General features: G+C 37.1%; 1 protein-coding gene across 3 annotated transcripts in view; it reads left to right on the top strand.

The window, feature by feature from the left end:
• The window catches only part of DPYD (dihydropyrimidine dehydrogenase), an 858,879-nt gene that overhangs the window by 13,616 nt on the left and 830,422 nt on the right, over positions 1-14,841 (top strand). The window contains exon 1 of one of the 3 annotated variants that reach the window (XM_063624343.1): positions 1,949-2,124. The exons of 1 other annotated variant lie outside the window; for it this stretch is intronic. In XM_063624343.1, the coding sequence (XP_063480413.1) occupies positions 2,086-2,124 (39 nt within the window). In that variant the 5' untranslated portion in view covers positions 1,949-2,085. Of the gene's footprint in view, positions 1-1,948; positions 2,125-14,841 lie in introns of those variants that run through there. One more of the 3 variants, XM_063624340.1, reaches the window with a different exon arrangement.

Here is a 14,841-nt window from a genome sequence, read left to right as displayed (position 1 = left end):
TCCTGAGCTAGGAACTGAGTATCCAGTAAACAACAAAAGTAGACATGTGCTCCCTCTTCCTGGAGCTTCCTCTCTAAATAGAAGACATATATTAAATAAGTCACATTCAAATAAATATTTAAACAACATTTTAGAAGTTTATGAAGATGAAATAGAATGAAAAAGACAGTGGGTGTAACTTTGTTGGTAATGGGGATGGATCATAAAGGTTTCAGTGAGACCTAAATGATGAGTAGAAGGGGAAGAAGAGCTCCAAGTGGAGGGCAATGTGCAAAGGTAGAGAAGTGGATGGAGGATGAGAAGATTACCTTGTGGTTGGAATATAATGAGTCAGGGCAAGAGTGGCGGAGAAGCAGAGTAGAGCAGGTCATTCAGAGGTTACTAGGGAGTTTGTATTATATTCTGACTGCAATGGACTATTGAAGGATTTATACCATGGGTACCTGGGTGTGTGGATGTATCTTTGTATGGCATGAGCCAGTTAATACTTTTTAAAGCTCAATCTGGTGTGGAGATGAGGTAAGAATAGAAGCTAGAATACCAGTAGTTTGGACCATGGTGGATGCAGCAAAATGGAGAAATGAATGATTCAAAATCTATTTAGGAGGTTGACTCCTGAGAGTTTGGGCATAGATTAAATGAGGCAATAAGGATAAAGGAGTCAAAGATGATTCTAAGGTTTCCATTTTCTAGTGTCTCTTAATATTTGATTCAAGAAAAATGTATCTGTCTTTTAGTAAGTTCCAGGTTCTGGAAGGTAATCTGATGGTTTGTTCAGAGAAGACTTCTCAACCACTCGAGGTACCCATACCCTAGTTATTCTGTCCTATTCTTCTTTTATCTTACAAGCAGGCATCACATTTTGCTTACTTGCTTATTTTGAGTATAATCTCCATGAGATTGATGTGTATTCTTGAAGACTATATCCGGAGAACCTAGCACAGTGTCTGTGTCTGGCATATTGAAAATGCTCAATAAACATATTTGTTGAATAAAACGATGAATGGACTAATAAAAAAAACGATAAGGGAGAAATACTTGACTCCAAGGTGTCACTATCTAGCCAAGTGCATGAAGGAGTGCCACAAATGTCCTAACAGAAGTAGAAAGTGTTATGGTAGAAAAGAGGTGGGATGCATCTAACAGGGGTGGGGGTGGGGGGATGGGGCGGGGAGAAAAGGAGAGAGGTCTGGAGTACACATATCCTCAAAAAACGAGGTGAATGTTTTCTGGATTGGGACCAACTCTACAGAAAATCTCTCCCTTCTCCTCAGCAAGCTCTAGAGCAAAAACGAAGAGCAACTTTTCAAAAGAGTTTCACATTTTAGAATAAAAAATATTTTTAAAAATAACCATTAAAATGAGGCTTTCCTGCAAAAAGACAACCTTGATAATGTCCCACCTGCAGCACTTCCTGTATGCTGCTGCGGGCTGTGGATGTTTTTGCTCGCCTCCCTCCCCTCCCCGCAGGGGCTGTGAACTCTCAGAAGACCGGTGCTCTGGTATCCTCCACTGCAGCTCAAACCCCGTCCACCTACTTGGTGGATAGATGGAGGAACATCTACTATTTCATCCTTGAGGAGTTCCTGAAAAAGCAGTTGCCCCTCAAACAATGTATCTACATCTCGCGGGGTTTGTGTGGAAGAAAAGAAAAAGTGCAAGTTGTTGCTTGGAGCGCTGACAGCGTTTACCTTTAATCCCGGGGATCCCTCCTATCTGGCCCCGCCTGCCTAGCTCAGTTTTTAGCAGTTTAGAGAGTAAAGGCCAGTCCCCAGAGCGGGTGCTCTACTCCCTCCCTCCCTTCCGCTTGCAGAAGGAAAACAAGCTTGCAGGCTGGGACACGGAGCGGGCTGAACGCGGGAGGCCGGGCTGCGGCTGCTGTGCCTGGCGCGGGAGCCGCAGGACCCAGAGCGCAGCCCCGCCCCGGGGGCGTTGCCGCCCTGCGCCCGCTCCGCCCCCGCGCCGCCGGCCCTCGTCTGCCTGTTTTCCACTCGCACTCCGGCTGCTGTCACTTGGCTCTCTGGCTGGAGCTTGAGGACGCAAGGAGGGTCTGTCACTGGTAGACTCGAGACTGTAGGCACTGCCATGGCCCCTGTGCTCAGTAAGGACTCGGCGGACATCGAGGTACGGACTTCGCGCCGGCTCGTGTGGTGGCGGGGTGGTGGGGGGTGCTCTGCTGGTAGGTGCCGGGGAGGCCCCCGCGGCCCCCGCGCCCCGGAGAGTGAGAGACGCGGGAAAGTTTCCCCCGTGGGAGATATGCGGGGGAGGCGGAGGAGCGCGGAGCCAGAGACCCGCGTGGGCAGGCGGGGAGCGGAGGGGAGGACTTTTCCGCAACTGGAGGGGTTACCCTTTGCGTCGGGACCTGTTTACTTCAGAGGAGATTTCAGGAAGCCTGTCTTGTCCTGCTCTGAATGTCAGTGACTGAAGAAACACTGGAGTTCCAGAGAGGTGGACTCTAGGGGTAGGAGCGCCCATTTCCCACACATTCTACCCCTTCACCTCCTGTATGTCGTTTCTGGACCCCTCTCCACTGCCCCCATCTCCAATAGCTGAATCCTGCTATTTGCAAAGGTGAAGTATAGAAATAAAACATCTGTGTGTCAGCTGTAGCAGTCTCCTCTAGCCATAGTATAGTTTATGAAATAATTTAACATGGAGAGAATGGAACGAAGTATTCAGAACATGAAAAATGCAGTGCCCTCAGAAAAACAAACTGTATTTTTCTCTCCTCTCAACGGTTTTTGATTCCCTCTTGCACTCCGTTTCTGTTAAAAAAAAAAAAAAAATCTTTTTTTTTTTTTTTTTTTCTGTAAATAAGGTCCTACCTGAAACGACATGGGATTTCCTTTCTCTCTAGTATCTTAATATATGGGATGAAAAGGATTTAATTATAAACAGTGAGTTTACACATACTAAACCTAGGTCAGCACTTTTGAGCTAAGACAAACTGCTTTTTAGTTTTCTGTTTTGTTTGGGGCTTTTCTTTATTTGAGTCTTCTACTCTGGTAGAAAATTATGTGTGTGTGTGTTTTCTTTAGAAATAACAAAATTTTCCTTTCGTCGGTCCTTTTGGCGGTTTAAGTAAAAGTTTTGCAAACCACCTGTTTGCAAAATAGCTGCTTTTGCCACATTTTGCCTCTGTAATTGAAGAAACTTTATATTCTGGGAGGAGGTAGTCCTGTTTTCTCCAGGCTCCATAACTTGATTTGAAAAATCATTTTAGTAACAAGAGCCAAAGTGTATTATGTGGACATCTCTGGTTAGTTTACTTTTGGTTTCTGTTATGGAGAGTTGACTTTTTGATATTGAGCAATATGATATATTTAACAAATATTTGTTCATCTGTGTGCAGGATAAGAGATACTTGTCTTTTTCTATATTTCATTTAGGGTAGTCTATTCCTTTTTGGTCCTTGTGACTTTGACTTAACTTTTTTTAAAATTTTATTTACTAGGTCAAAAAACAAGCTTCTGACAGTATTAAGGCAGTATTGATTTCAGATGTCAGAGTTGTCTTAGGATGGGTGGCTTTTGGCTCTTTAATTTCAGAATGGTGTGTTATCTGCTTAACTGATTTCTTTCTCTGCAGTTGTCTTTGAAATCAGTTCTTACATTCTACTGAGGAGAAAGATGCCAGTGAAATATTGAATGCCAAGCTTGATTTCATGTATTGTTTCAACTAAGAACATTTAAGAAGCCCATCCTTTCCACTCCCTCCACTCAATTCAAACTTAGTCTATATGGCCAGTTTGCCTAATATTACTTTTAATCTAGATTGCTGGTGTTCAAACACCTTCAGCTCTTAAGTAGTTCATATGTGCAACACTTTAATCAGTAACATCTTTCATCACTCACAGCACCTTACTTTTCCCTCAAAGTAATACCCGTGATTCATGAGCTAAAATACCATGAAAGAACATGAAATTAATCATTAAAATATAATGCAGTGAGGAAAAATACATTAAGCCTAGGGGAGCACATTCAAGCATCAATGCCTCAGTTGATCCTATTGATTTACCAAAGTTCCTTTTTGTGTTGAAGAATTAGAATGAATTATAAAGGCTCAGTTTTCCATCAAATTTGAATGCTTTTCTTGAACAAATTCATTACAACCATTGTCTAGAGATTGATCTGATTGTGATCATTGTTTTAGCTTCAAATACATGGATAAGCAAGTAATATTTAAAAAATATTGGTATGAAGCAGTTAATGAATGTGATAAGAACACATTGATAAATGTGAAAACTGCTTGACAATTGTTAAAATAACAGAAGTTGATGATAACAACCTACTCTAATAGTAACTGACTTTTCCCTATGAGCTAACTACAGAACCTCAGGTTTCAGTGAAACAGCCAAGAAATATCTTTGTTTCTGGGGGAGAAGTTATTGAGGTATATATAAAGGTGCTTTGTGTGCCTGCTTCATAATTTCTAGTCTGAATCCAATATCACATCAGGATTTGAGGGTTAGGAACGTGGAAAACAATCAGATCACCAAACTCCATAGCTGGAATATCCCTAGGCTAGGAGACAGGCAAGGAAAGGATGTGTCACTTGGTAATAGGACCTAGCTCATCTACTCAGAATTGTTGTTGTAATCATAGAAGTTGCATGAGAAATCAAGTTCTTTTCAGATATATTAATGTGGTTCAGAGCCTGGCTTCTGAAACCAGCTGCCTTTGATTGAGGTCTAACTTTAAGCTGTGTGTTTGGGCAAGTTAGCCTCTCTGAATTGCACATGGAAAATCTGCTAAGGATAATAAACAAATGTCACAAGTTGACAGCATCTTGTTGGGAAAAAGGACAAAAATGTTAAAAAATAAAGATAACAGAAAAATATATATTATTCTCAGGAAAATCACTTCCAATGAAATGATTAGCATTTTAAAGTCCATTAATAGTAGTTATATGCTTTTAGAAGTTATTTTGCTTTGTGAGTTTACTGTTTGGATACAGTCTGAATTTTGTCAACGATGACTTTAATACAAACTCTGCTGGGATGATTTCAAAGAAGGTTAGTATTGGACATTGGTCACTTTCCCAGGCCTCAGCAGTAACTTAACAGCACTTCTTCATTTAGATTGAATTTACAGCCAGTATATTGTGAATATCTGCACATTTGAAAGGAAATGAGAATTATTTTCAAAGAGTTCTCTTTTGTTCAAGACCTTGTTCCCCTCCACTGGCAAGGATAATGAGAATAGACTTTGAAAGTACATATATCTAAACGAAAATGTATGCAGCTGCAGCAAGCTTTTAACTATTCGAATACTAGTACTTTTGATAAATATTTATAGCCAAACCAAGTTGCTATCTGTTACTGTACTGCTACCACAGTCACAATCACAAGGCCCATTCCTTGAATTATCAGTTAGTGAATGTTAAAGGGTTATAAACTTAATTCACATTTACCCTGAATGAAAAAGGGATTTTAGTCCATTGTCCACAAAATCAAATGCATTTTGAGTCAAACAGAAATGATTTCTGAATTACTGATACTATGACTTCTATTCATTTGAAAAGGTAATTGGGAATTTTCTGTATGATGAATTAGGAAAATGTGATTAAAAATAGCGAATTTGGAAAATAGAAGCATAATGGGAAAGACTTGGAGAAAGTGGACTTTACAAATTTTGAAACAAGGAAAGTCATGGGTTATGAATTGGCAGAGCTGGCAAAAAAATTTTCAGTACATCTTTTATCATAGTTGCCTTTGCTGCTGGGGAGGAAGGAGAATCATGGATCCAAAAAAGATAATAAAGATTCCACTTTATAGAAAGCCATGAGTTGTTTATTTATTTAAATGGATATATTTTTACTGAATGTGTAAGTAACAGTCATTTCTTTTCTTCTTCCTTTTATTGATTGGGCACTGCAGATCTTTTGGAAATGTATTCTTAAATAAATTAAGACTTTTAAAGCTTTAGCTTTTTAAACCTATTTTGAGAGTTAGAGTTGTTGAAAACATGTTTGTACTTCCTACTTTAAGCTGTTTTGTGGGCCATAGTTTTACTTTAAAGTGTTTCTCCTTTCTAAGGAGTTTAGCTGGATAGTAGAAATGTGTCTGATTATCTGATTTCAGGAGTCACTGATTCTAATGGTAGCTTCCTGTAGTTTTAAGGTACTGCATATTTCTGTAGTTGAGTGTGTTGATACGTGTTTCAGTGCAGTTTTTTAAAATAGAGATGGGGGTCTCAGTATATTCCCTGGGCTGGCCTTTTACTCTTGGGCTGAAGCGAACCTTTCAGCTTGGCCCACCAAAGTTCTGGGCAGTTTAAAGAAAAATTCTATCCTTTGCATATGAATTCAGATGAATAGTTTTGGTAGTTTAATTAAAATCTGGGAGATTAATGACTAATGATGGATCCTGATGGAGGGTGATTTTTAGATTGGATCTGCTTAACCTTAATGATAGCAAATGGTGTTGACTGATTGCTTAATTGTAAAGTGTGCTGGAATTTAGTAGCCTCCTTTGTTACATTCTAGAAGAAAAATTCACTTTTAAAAAGATGATGAGTTCATATCCTTTGTAGGGACATGGATGAAGCTGGAAACCATCATTCTTAGCAAACTATCGCAAGGACAAAAAACCAAACACCGCATGTTCTCACTCATAGGTGGGAATTGAACAATGAGAACAGGTGGACACAGGAAGGGGAACATCACACACTGAGGCCTGTTGTGGGGTTGGGGGGAGGGATAGCATTTGGAGATATACCTAATGTTAAATGACGAGTTACTGGGTGCAGCACACCAACATGGCACATGTATATATATATGTAACTAACGGGCACGTCGTACACATGTACCCTAAAACTTAAAGTATAATAATAAAAAAAGATGAATATTAACAGGAAGGAATTGATAAGGACACTAAGAAGATCTAGAGTCAAAATACTGATTCAGTTATGGAATATCTTTAAGCAATCATACCTTTCTTTAACTATTTGAATATAGCATCTTACTAAACTCTGTATAAACTGACAACAACACAAGGGATGAAAGCTGGAACCCCAGTAAAATAAAGATGTCTGATCACTGTGGGAGAATTCTAATAATTAGCATAAATGTAAGTAATAGTTTGGAACACTAAAAATAAAAGACAATGAGACTGAAGAAAGATTGTCATAAAATATCATGACAAAGAAAATCAGATGAGATTTGATATAATCCAGGCTTCAATACAGCTAAAGAGGAGATCAAAAAGTAGGATTGGCCAATTTATTTTTCTGCCTCTCAGCTGTATGAATGTATAACAAATATGTTGCAGAGCCCTTCAGTCCTTAAAACTGTAAAGAAAATTTTATTTTGTTTATATTCCACCTTAATTAAAAATATTTAATAAGGCATTGTAAGATTACACCTTTATCTATAATTGGGACTTTGATTTTAAATTGTGACATATTTACCTTCTGGACTTCATTTGCTCATAATCCTCCATATCAAGACAGAAGGTGTTTTTGGCCTCAAATATCAATCGTGTGGGTGCTCACTGATATCCTGGAGCCAATTATACTACTGAGATAACTCTTAATAGGATTATGTCCTTCCTGTGGTTTATAATTATTACTGCTTCCATTGCTTTTAATTAAAATGTTACACTAGTACATATGAAACATCTGCATTCAAACTCAACCTATAACTTTTAGCCAGTTCACCATGAATACATATTTATATGTTGAGTTTAAATGCAGATGTTTTAATTCCTCAATACATATATATTTATATAATATATTTATATAATATATTTATAAAATAATACACATATATTTATATGTATTGAGGAATTAAGTACTTTTTGTATGAAGTTATTTATTTTGTATTTCCCCAAATCAAGCTTCCTTTCATGGTTAGTACAAAAAGAAAACATTGTATTTAAACAGACCTGGGTTAAAATCCTGGCACTATTTTATTTTATTTGTGTGACTGTAGTCAGCTTCTTTCTTGGACTGTCATTTCTTCTTCCGTGAATTGAATTTAATCCTATGTATTTCATGCAATAGCTATAAGGATTAATTGGAGTCACATACACAAAATGCTTCAGACAGCATTTGTCACATAAATATATGCTTTTTAAATTGGTTACACTTATTTTAAATGTTATTACTGCGTCTATCATGTACATTATATAAACATCAATTGGCAAGAATTTGTTTTTACTCTAGTAATCAACTAGTGGTATTGAAGTCTTTTAGAATCTGTGAGAAAGGGAGGAGTCAATGAAGTTAAAAGAATTATGAAAGAGGTGCGTTATAGATTCATAAATGTTGCATATATCTATTATGAAAAAGTTACTGAATTAACATTTGTCAATATTATGAGGGAGATTGTGGAGTTTCTGAAATTCAGATCAATTTAAAGAGACCCATTTCATTTAATTTCTGTTTAAAAATATGTTTTTAGTACCTGTTGTACTGCCAGCCCATGGTGTAAGTTTCAGATGATACAAAGGAAGTATATGGCTTAGGTTTTGTTTATACATGACTATTCACATCTATTACATAGGTTAATAAGATTCAAATCCAGGCTGTCCCCTATCGTTTTTTTACTGCAACATATATGTGGATTGATTCTTCTGTGTTTTTCTGAGTGTTTTTGAGACTAGATCAGGGCTAATGCATAGGTGAAAATTATTTTTTGGCATTCTCATTGAAATGTAGAAGGCATTTGACATTAATTTTTTTCTGAAAAGAAATTCTTACATAATTAAAATACCCTTGTATTTCCATGTGCTAACTGGAGTAAACTTATCTTCTCTCTAAGAAAACATATTAGCTTCAAAAACAGTTTTTTTCTAAACTTTTAAGCAACCCTAAACACACTACATTTGCTTATAAGTAACTCTTTTAGCTCCTAGGAAACGGTTGGAGATAACCTGTTTTGCACCAGGAAAAGGTAAAGTGTGATCTTACTGAGAGATGACTCATATATTACACTTTTTATACTAGCTATAATAATTTCATTTCTTTGAGAATTTTGCCTTGGCTGTGTAACAGCATTTTTGCTAGACTTTACCTCCATCATAATAATTAAAGAGAATCTGTGTCCCTACCTCCCAGGTGCTTGGAAATTGATATTATAAGCACTTATGAATGTCCCCTTGAGGCACTCTTGACTGGGCCACTTTGAAGAAAAATCTCTTCATCAATAATTAATCCCTGAGGGCCACTTCTCAGGGGACCCACACAAAATTACATGTCAACTCCAGGCCTGATTTATACAGGAGGCGATCATGGATGGAGCCCTGACTGCACTTCCTCCTCCCGCGGTGTTTTATTCCTCACCTCTCTCTGCTGGTTCTCCTCCACCTCAACCCCTCAAAGCCCCCAGCACTTTTACTTCTCTCCCAAAACTTTATCCGCCAATTTACAAGTCAGTGTACCTACACAGAATTGACTCACCAGGTAGATCTTAATCTTTATGAAATTCTTTAAGACTGACTTGAAAAATCGTAGGATGTTAAAATTTATAGAAACATTACCATGCCTAATGAAAAGGTCGTGTGAAAATTGCCAGCAAAATAGTAGAATGTATATTTACTATTTGTTAATTAAAATAAGTACATTTCCCAAGATACAGGATAAGCCTGGGGATAATTTTGCATTTTGCCATAGATCCCTTGCTCTCTGACGTTGTGGGAATCATTCAGCCACTGTGAAGAGTTTTCTGATCTTCAGTGAGTTTGCTATTGATCGTCTTTTAAGGATGGTTTGAAATAAAATATGGCAATGGTGAAATTGTTTGGAAATGTGACCTGGTGTGTGATCATATTAAGGAAATGCAGAGATCTTGGCTCCTCGATTTACATACTTGGTAGGATTGAGTGTGCTATTTATACCAGCTATATGAATTTGATGTACTTATTCACCTGATTTTAAACTTTTTTAATGTCTGCTTGCTGCCTTTTCTTTTTTAATCTGATGAACGAGCTAAATCTAAATTTTGCCTAAGAATACAAGAAAAGTTCAATCCTACTATATATGGCTGGAGTTGTGTGTAAGGGTGATCTGGAATTAACAAATTTACATTTTGTATGTTTTTAATAATGCTGTCTTTAACTAGAAATTAAGACTAGAGATTCAAAAAAGGAGATGGGACTCTTTATGCCAATTTCTTCAGTGTGTTTGTTGATTGATGATTGTAGGTGAAAACCATGGCATAAGCAATGGGGTCCCCAGAATTCAAGCTATGCTAATCTGACTCCTTGTGCCACAGTGACCTGAGAGCTTTGAGGGACTTCTTTCAGATATTTCTCTATGCCAAATATTGAGGAGTGCTGGGGTAAAAGTTTAAACTTCTCCACAGTTCAAAGATGAAAGGCATTCAGTTCCCCTCACAGATCCCTAGGGGTAACGCATGTTACCGTTCACCACAAAATGTTCATTCCTGTAAACTTTTAGTGTAACCTTAGTGTAATAAAAGTGTTAACTTTTATTACACTTTATTTCCCCGATTTGATTTTTAAATTATTTTTCATGATTATTACAGAAGATTTAAAACATACAAAAAACTAAAATCAAAAGATGACCCCAAAGGTACATAGTCATCCCACTCAAGTAATCCATGTAATATTGATGTAGTACATTTCTTTCCTGTGCACAAGTTAATCTTTCCCTAAATACTTTTAGTCATATGTAATTCGATATTTGTTTTCTTGTCCTATCAAAAGCATTTCTTCACATTCTTATTAACTTCAGTTTTAAGTCACGGCGTAACATTCCTTGTGAGTGGAGATATCAAAATGTATTCAAGCCTCTCTCATTATCATACATTTACCTTGTTTTTTAGTAGTCAGTTATTAAGAACAGTGTTTCGGCACAATTTTTTTTTATTTGCTTAAAGCATTGTGCTGGAAATACACTTGAGAGTGTTGGTTCAATGATATATAGTGCATTTTGGCTTTGCCCTTCTTGTTTGCATGCTTCAACTGAATTTAGTGTCTTTAAAAATACGTTTTAAAAAAGGAAAAGCGGACCATTTTGGGGTGCAAAGACAGAAGGGGCAAAATGGAAATGGAACCAGTTTAACTGTTTGCCTCATCTTCCTAACACTGATTCTAGGTAACAAAACAGGCAGGCATCTGGATGTAGTTCCCTTTGATGTGGATGTGACTTCCTTTTAACTCAGTGCTGTTAATAGCGTTTCTTTCTGGAGAATGGCTTGACAGCCTGCATGGTTCCTTATTTTTTCTGCCCTGGGAGAAAAGGAAGAGTAAGGTTGGGCCTCAGGTTGTTATCTTGGATGGAACATTCATAAATCTCAGATTGTTGTCGTGAATGGATAAATCTCAGGTTGTTATCTAGAATGAGTAAATGTAATACTAACTGCAGCTGTCTCATCATGTGATGGAAACTTTTATATTATCCCAGCCTTCCCACCCTCACCCCAAGAACAAACCACTCTGGCAGACCAGATTCTCAAATAATTATTTTATCCTAGCCTGCCTTTACTTTGAAGTATGGGTTGTCATGTGTGTGCATGTGCATATGCACTAGCACGTGTGTGTACATTTTCTTTTTTTTTCCTTCCTGATACTCAGAGAAGAAAGGGTCCATGAGTGTAACTACTTTTGACTCAACACATTTTTCTCCCACATACAAATTAAATGAAGCAAAACATACTTCTTCCTTGAGTGTGCTAACCAAAATGACTCTTGATTTTTGCTACATTTTAAAGCTAAAGTTTACTTGCAACCCAAACTCCAGACATTGGTATGCTTTAGGCTCTGTCTTTTCCAAAAGAGATAAAAACATTTGCAGAGAAAAATTTGTATGTAGCTCATGAAAATTACTGCCCATCACCGCTTTCATTCCAAGACTGGACAGTAAGAAACAAAACTTAAACATCCTTTATGCTTAAGATCACAATATTATAGGATCCTAGAAGGGAATCATCAATGGTAGGTATGACTACTTTAAGGATTTGAAATATTTTCAAGTTGATGTCTACATGGTACTACTAATTCGTATAGCTGCCAGCAGCTGTATGAGTATGTATAAAATGATACCCTTTCAAGTGTTAATAAAAGTTATTTTATAAATAAACAATTAGGTGAAACTTTTGTGTGATTGGTTTAACTTGTATTTGTTTGAATATTGGTAAATTTTAAACATTTTTCCACATTTTAAAATATTTTGGGTTTTATTTTAAACAAATTATTTTAACAACATTTTAATGTAAAATAAAAAAAGTAAATAAGAATACAAATAAGAAAAGTAGAAGTATAACAAATTTTAAGGAAACTAGATGCTAATGTATTATAAAATCACAACAAAATGAATGTTATTTTGGAAAGATAAAATCTCCCCAAACCTCAGATAAATTCAGAAACAGCAGTAGACTGATGACCTCAGTCCTTTATAATATTTATTGATAATGAGTAACAGATAATTAATATTTATTCTGATTATAGTGAAAGGACAGCATAGATTTGTGGTTAAGAGTATAGGCTCTGGAATTAGAGTGCTAATGTTCACATCCTAGCTCTGCCACTTACTAGTTTTGACCTTGGCAAATAACTTAAACATTTTATGTTTCAGTTTCCTCATTGTAAAAGTGGGGATAGAAATCATACTTACATTACAGGATTGTTGTGTGGTTGAAGAAAATACTACAGATTGGTCCTTTTTAATAGTTCCAGCATGTGGCAAGTATGCAATTAATATTAAGTATTAAATTATTTATAATGGCTACCACCTATTTTGACTTCAGTGACTTATCTCCTTGACAATATGTTATTTTAGTCTTCTTTAAAACACAGGAATTTACTCTCTTTTTTAAAATCTAAAATATTAATTTTTTCCTAATGTGCTAAGCACTGGTCTAGATGTTGGAAACACATTTTCAAACAAGACAGAAAAAAATTCTGCAGTCAATAAAATTGCATTCTAATGGAGGAACAATAGTCAGTAAAAAAATTTTCTTTAATGTACAGTAATTTCAGATAATATCATGAGCTTTTGTAAAAATAAACCAAGAAAATGTGATGCAGAATGGCCAGTAGGGTCTTCTTTACCTGGTAGTCAGAGAAGGCCTCCTGTAGAGGTGACATTTGAACTGAAACCTAGAAGATCATAAGAAGTCCGCTAGGGGCTTTTGAGGAAAAATTAAAGCAAATCAAAGAGGTGGGACTGTACTTAGTTTGGTAAACAAAAAGAAGTAACAGATGTGAGGGACACAAATATAGTATGTAATGGCATTCAGTTTGAAATCACTATTAGATAGCACAGTAAAGATACCACATAGGCAGCTGAAAGTAAGCTTTTGGACGTCTGTAAAGAAGCCATAGCTGGAGATAGAAATTGAGGAATTATTGACATAAAGATGTTATTTAAAGTCTTGGGACTGAGTAAGATTACTTAAAGACAGCGTAGCTCGACAAGGAACTGAGGACTTTAGGCATTGAGAAGAGGAGAAGATAGCCAAGAAACCAAGGAGGGAGGAAGGATGTGTATGTAGACAACTTTCTTGTCTGCTGTGGGGAGGGTAAGTTGAGGGCATAAAGATTTCTTTTAACTTGGTAACATTGAAAAAGTGTGAGCTTGACAATAGCCATTGGGGAAAGAAGCCTAATAAAAATGGTTTGAGAAGGAAATAGAATGTGAGGAAGTAAGACAATGGCATTGGGAAATGCTGGAGAAAAGTCTTGCTGTAAAGGGGAACAGAAAACAGGGAAGTAGCTGGAGAGGGATAACAGAGCATGCACGTGTGTTAAGGGAAGAGGTGCTGTAGGGAAGCTAGAGTTGAAAGACATAGAGGGGATAATTACTTGTATAAAGGGATTCTTTTGGTGAGAGGGAATAGGATTGATAATATAAGGTTTAGAATAGGTGGTGAGACAGAGAGGTGGCACATTGGGTGGCGGAACAAAAAATAAGTTCCCTCTTCTGATGGATGGTCTTAATTTTCTCAATAAGAGTATGAGGCAGGAGTACCAACTGAGGATGAGAGGAAAACAGGCTATAAAAGTTTGAAGAACAGGTAAAAGTATGAATAGATTTTCTGGAAAGTAGGATAATGAAAATAATAAGTATAGTAGGATTGTTAGGCAGTATTTGTTTTCTACTTGATACCTGCAGTCAAGAATTGAACATGAGAGCAGTGAACATAATTGTGGATTGTTCTCCATCCACTCTTAACTGCTTGGATTCAGGCAAAGAAAATGTAAAGAGATAAGTTTAAGTGGATTAGTTTTGCTTGGGCAATAAAGTTGGAGTGAGAGAAGAGTAGGGAATTAAGGATGTTGTGAAGAAGTCATAATAGTGTATCATGGAAGCTGATCTGAGGGACGTCAGCATAGGAGAATGAGATGACTACTGAAAACACCAGTGATACGCTCCATAGATTGATGGTTTCAGTAAGGTCAGATAATTCTTGGAAAGTGGAATGTTGTCAGAGGTAAAGATTGGAGTGATATGTTTGAAATAAAGCTTTTAGAGATAGTGTGATAATCACGGTAAAGTCAAGACTATAACCAAGGGTGATGGTGGCTGCAATGGGGTGGAAGAACAAGAATTATTGGTGGTGAGATGGCGAGTAAAAAGAGGCAGGTGCTAAATGAGCCGAGAGTCTGTTGAAGTCACTAAGACTGGTGTAAAAAATAGAGTGGAGTTGAAGACATAGAGAATTAGATGTTAAATTCTCATTGAATCTGGGTAGAGGGTGTGGCGGCAACCCCCTGGGGTTGGTAGATGACAGAAGCACTGAGTTATAGGGAGTAGAACACAGAGGAAATACGATGGGAAGATACATAAGAAAGGACAGCCAGGCCAGGTACAATGACTTATGCCTGTAATCCCAGCACTCTGGGAGGCCAAGTGGTGTGGATTGTTTGAGCTCAGG

Source organism: Symphalangus syndactylus, chromosome 12 (assembly GCF_028878055.3).
Source record: "Symphalangus syndactylus isolate Jambi chromosome 12, NHGRI_mSymSyn1-v2.1_pri, whole genome shotgun sequence".
NCBI lineage: Eukaryota > Metazoa > Chordata > Mammalia > Primates > Hylobatidae > Symphalangus > Symphalangus syndactylus.
The sequence above is the reverse complement of the archived record's forward strand: the minus strand, read 5'-3'. Positions and strand labels throughout refer to the sequence as shown.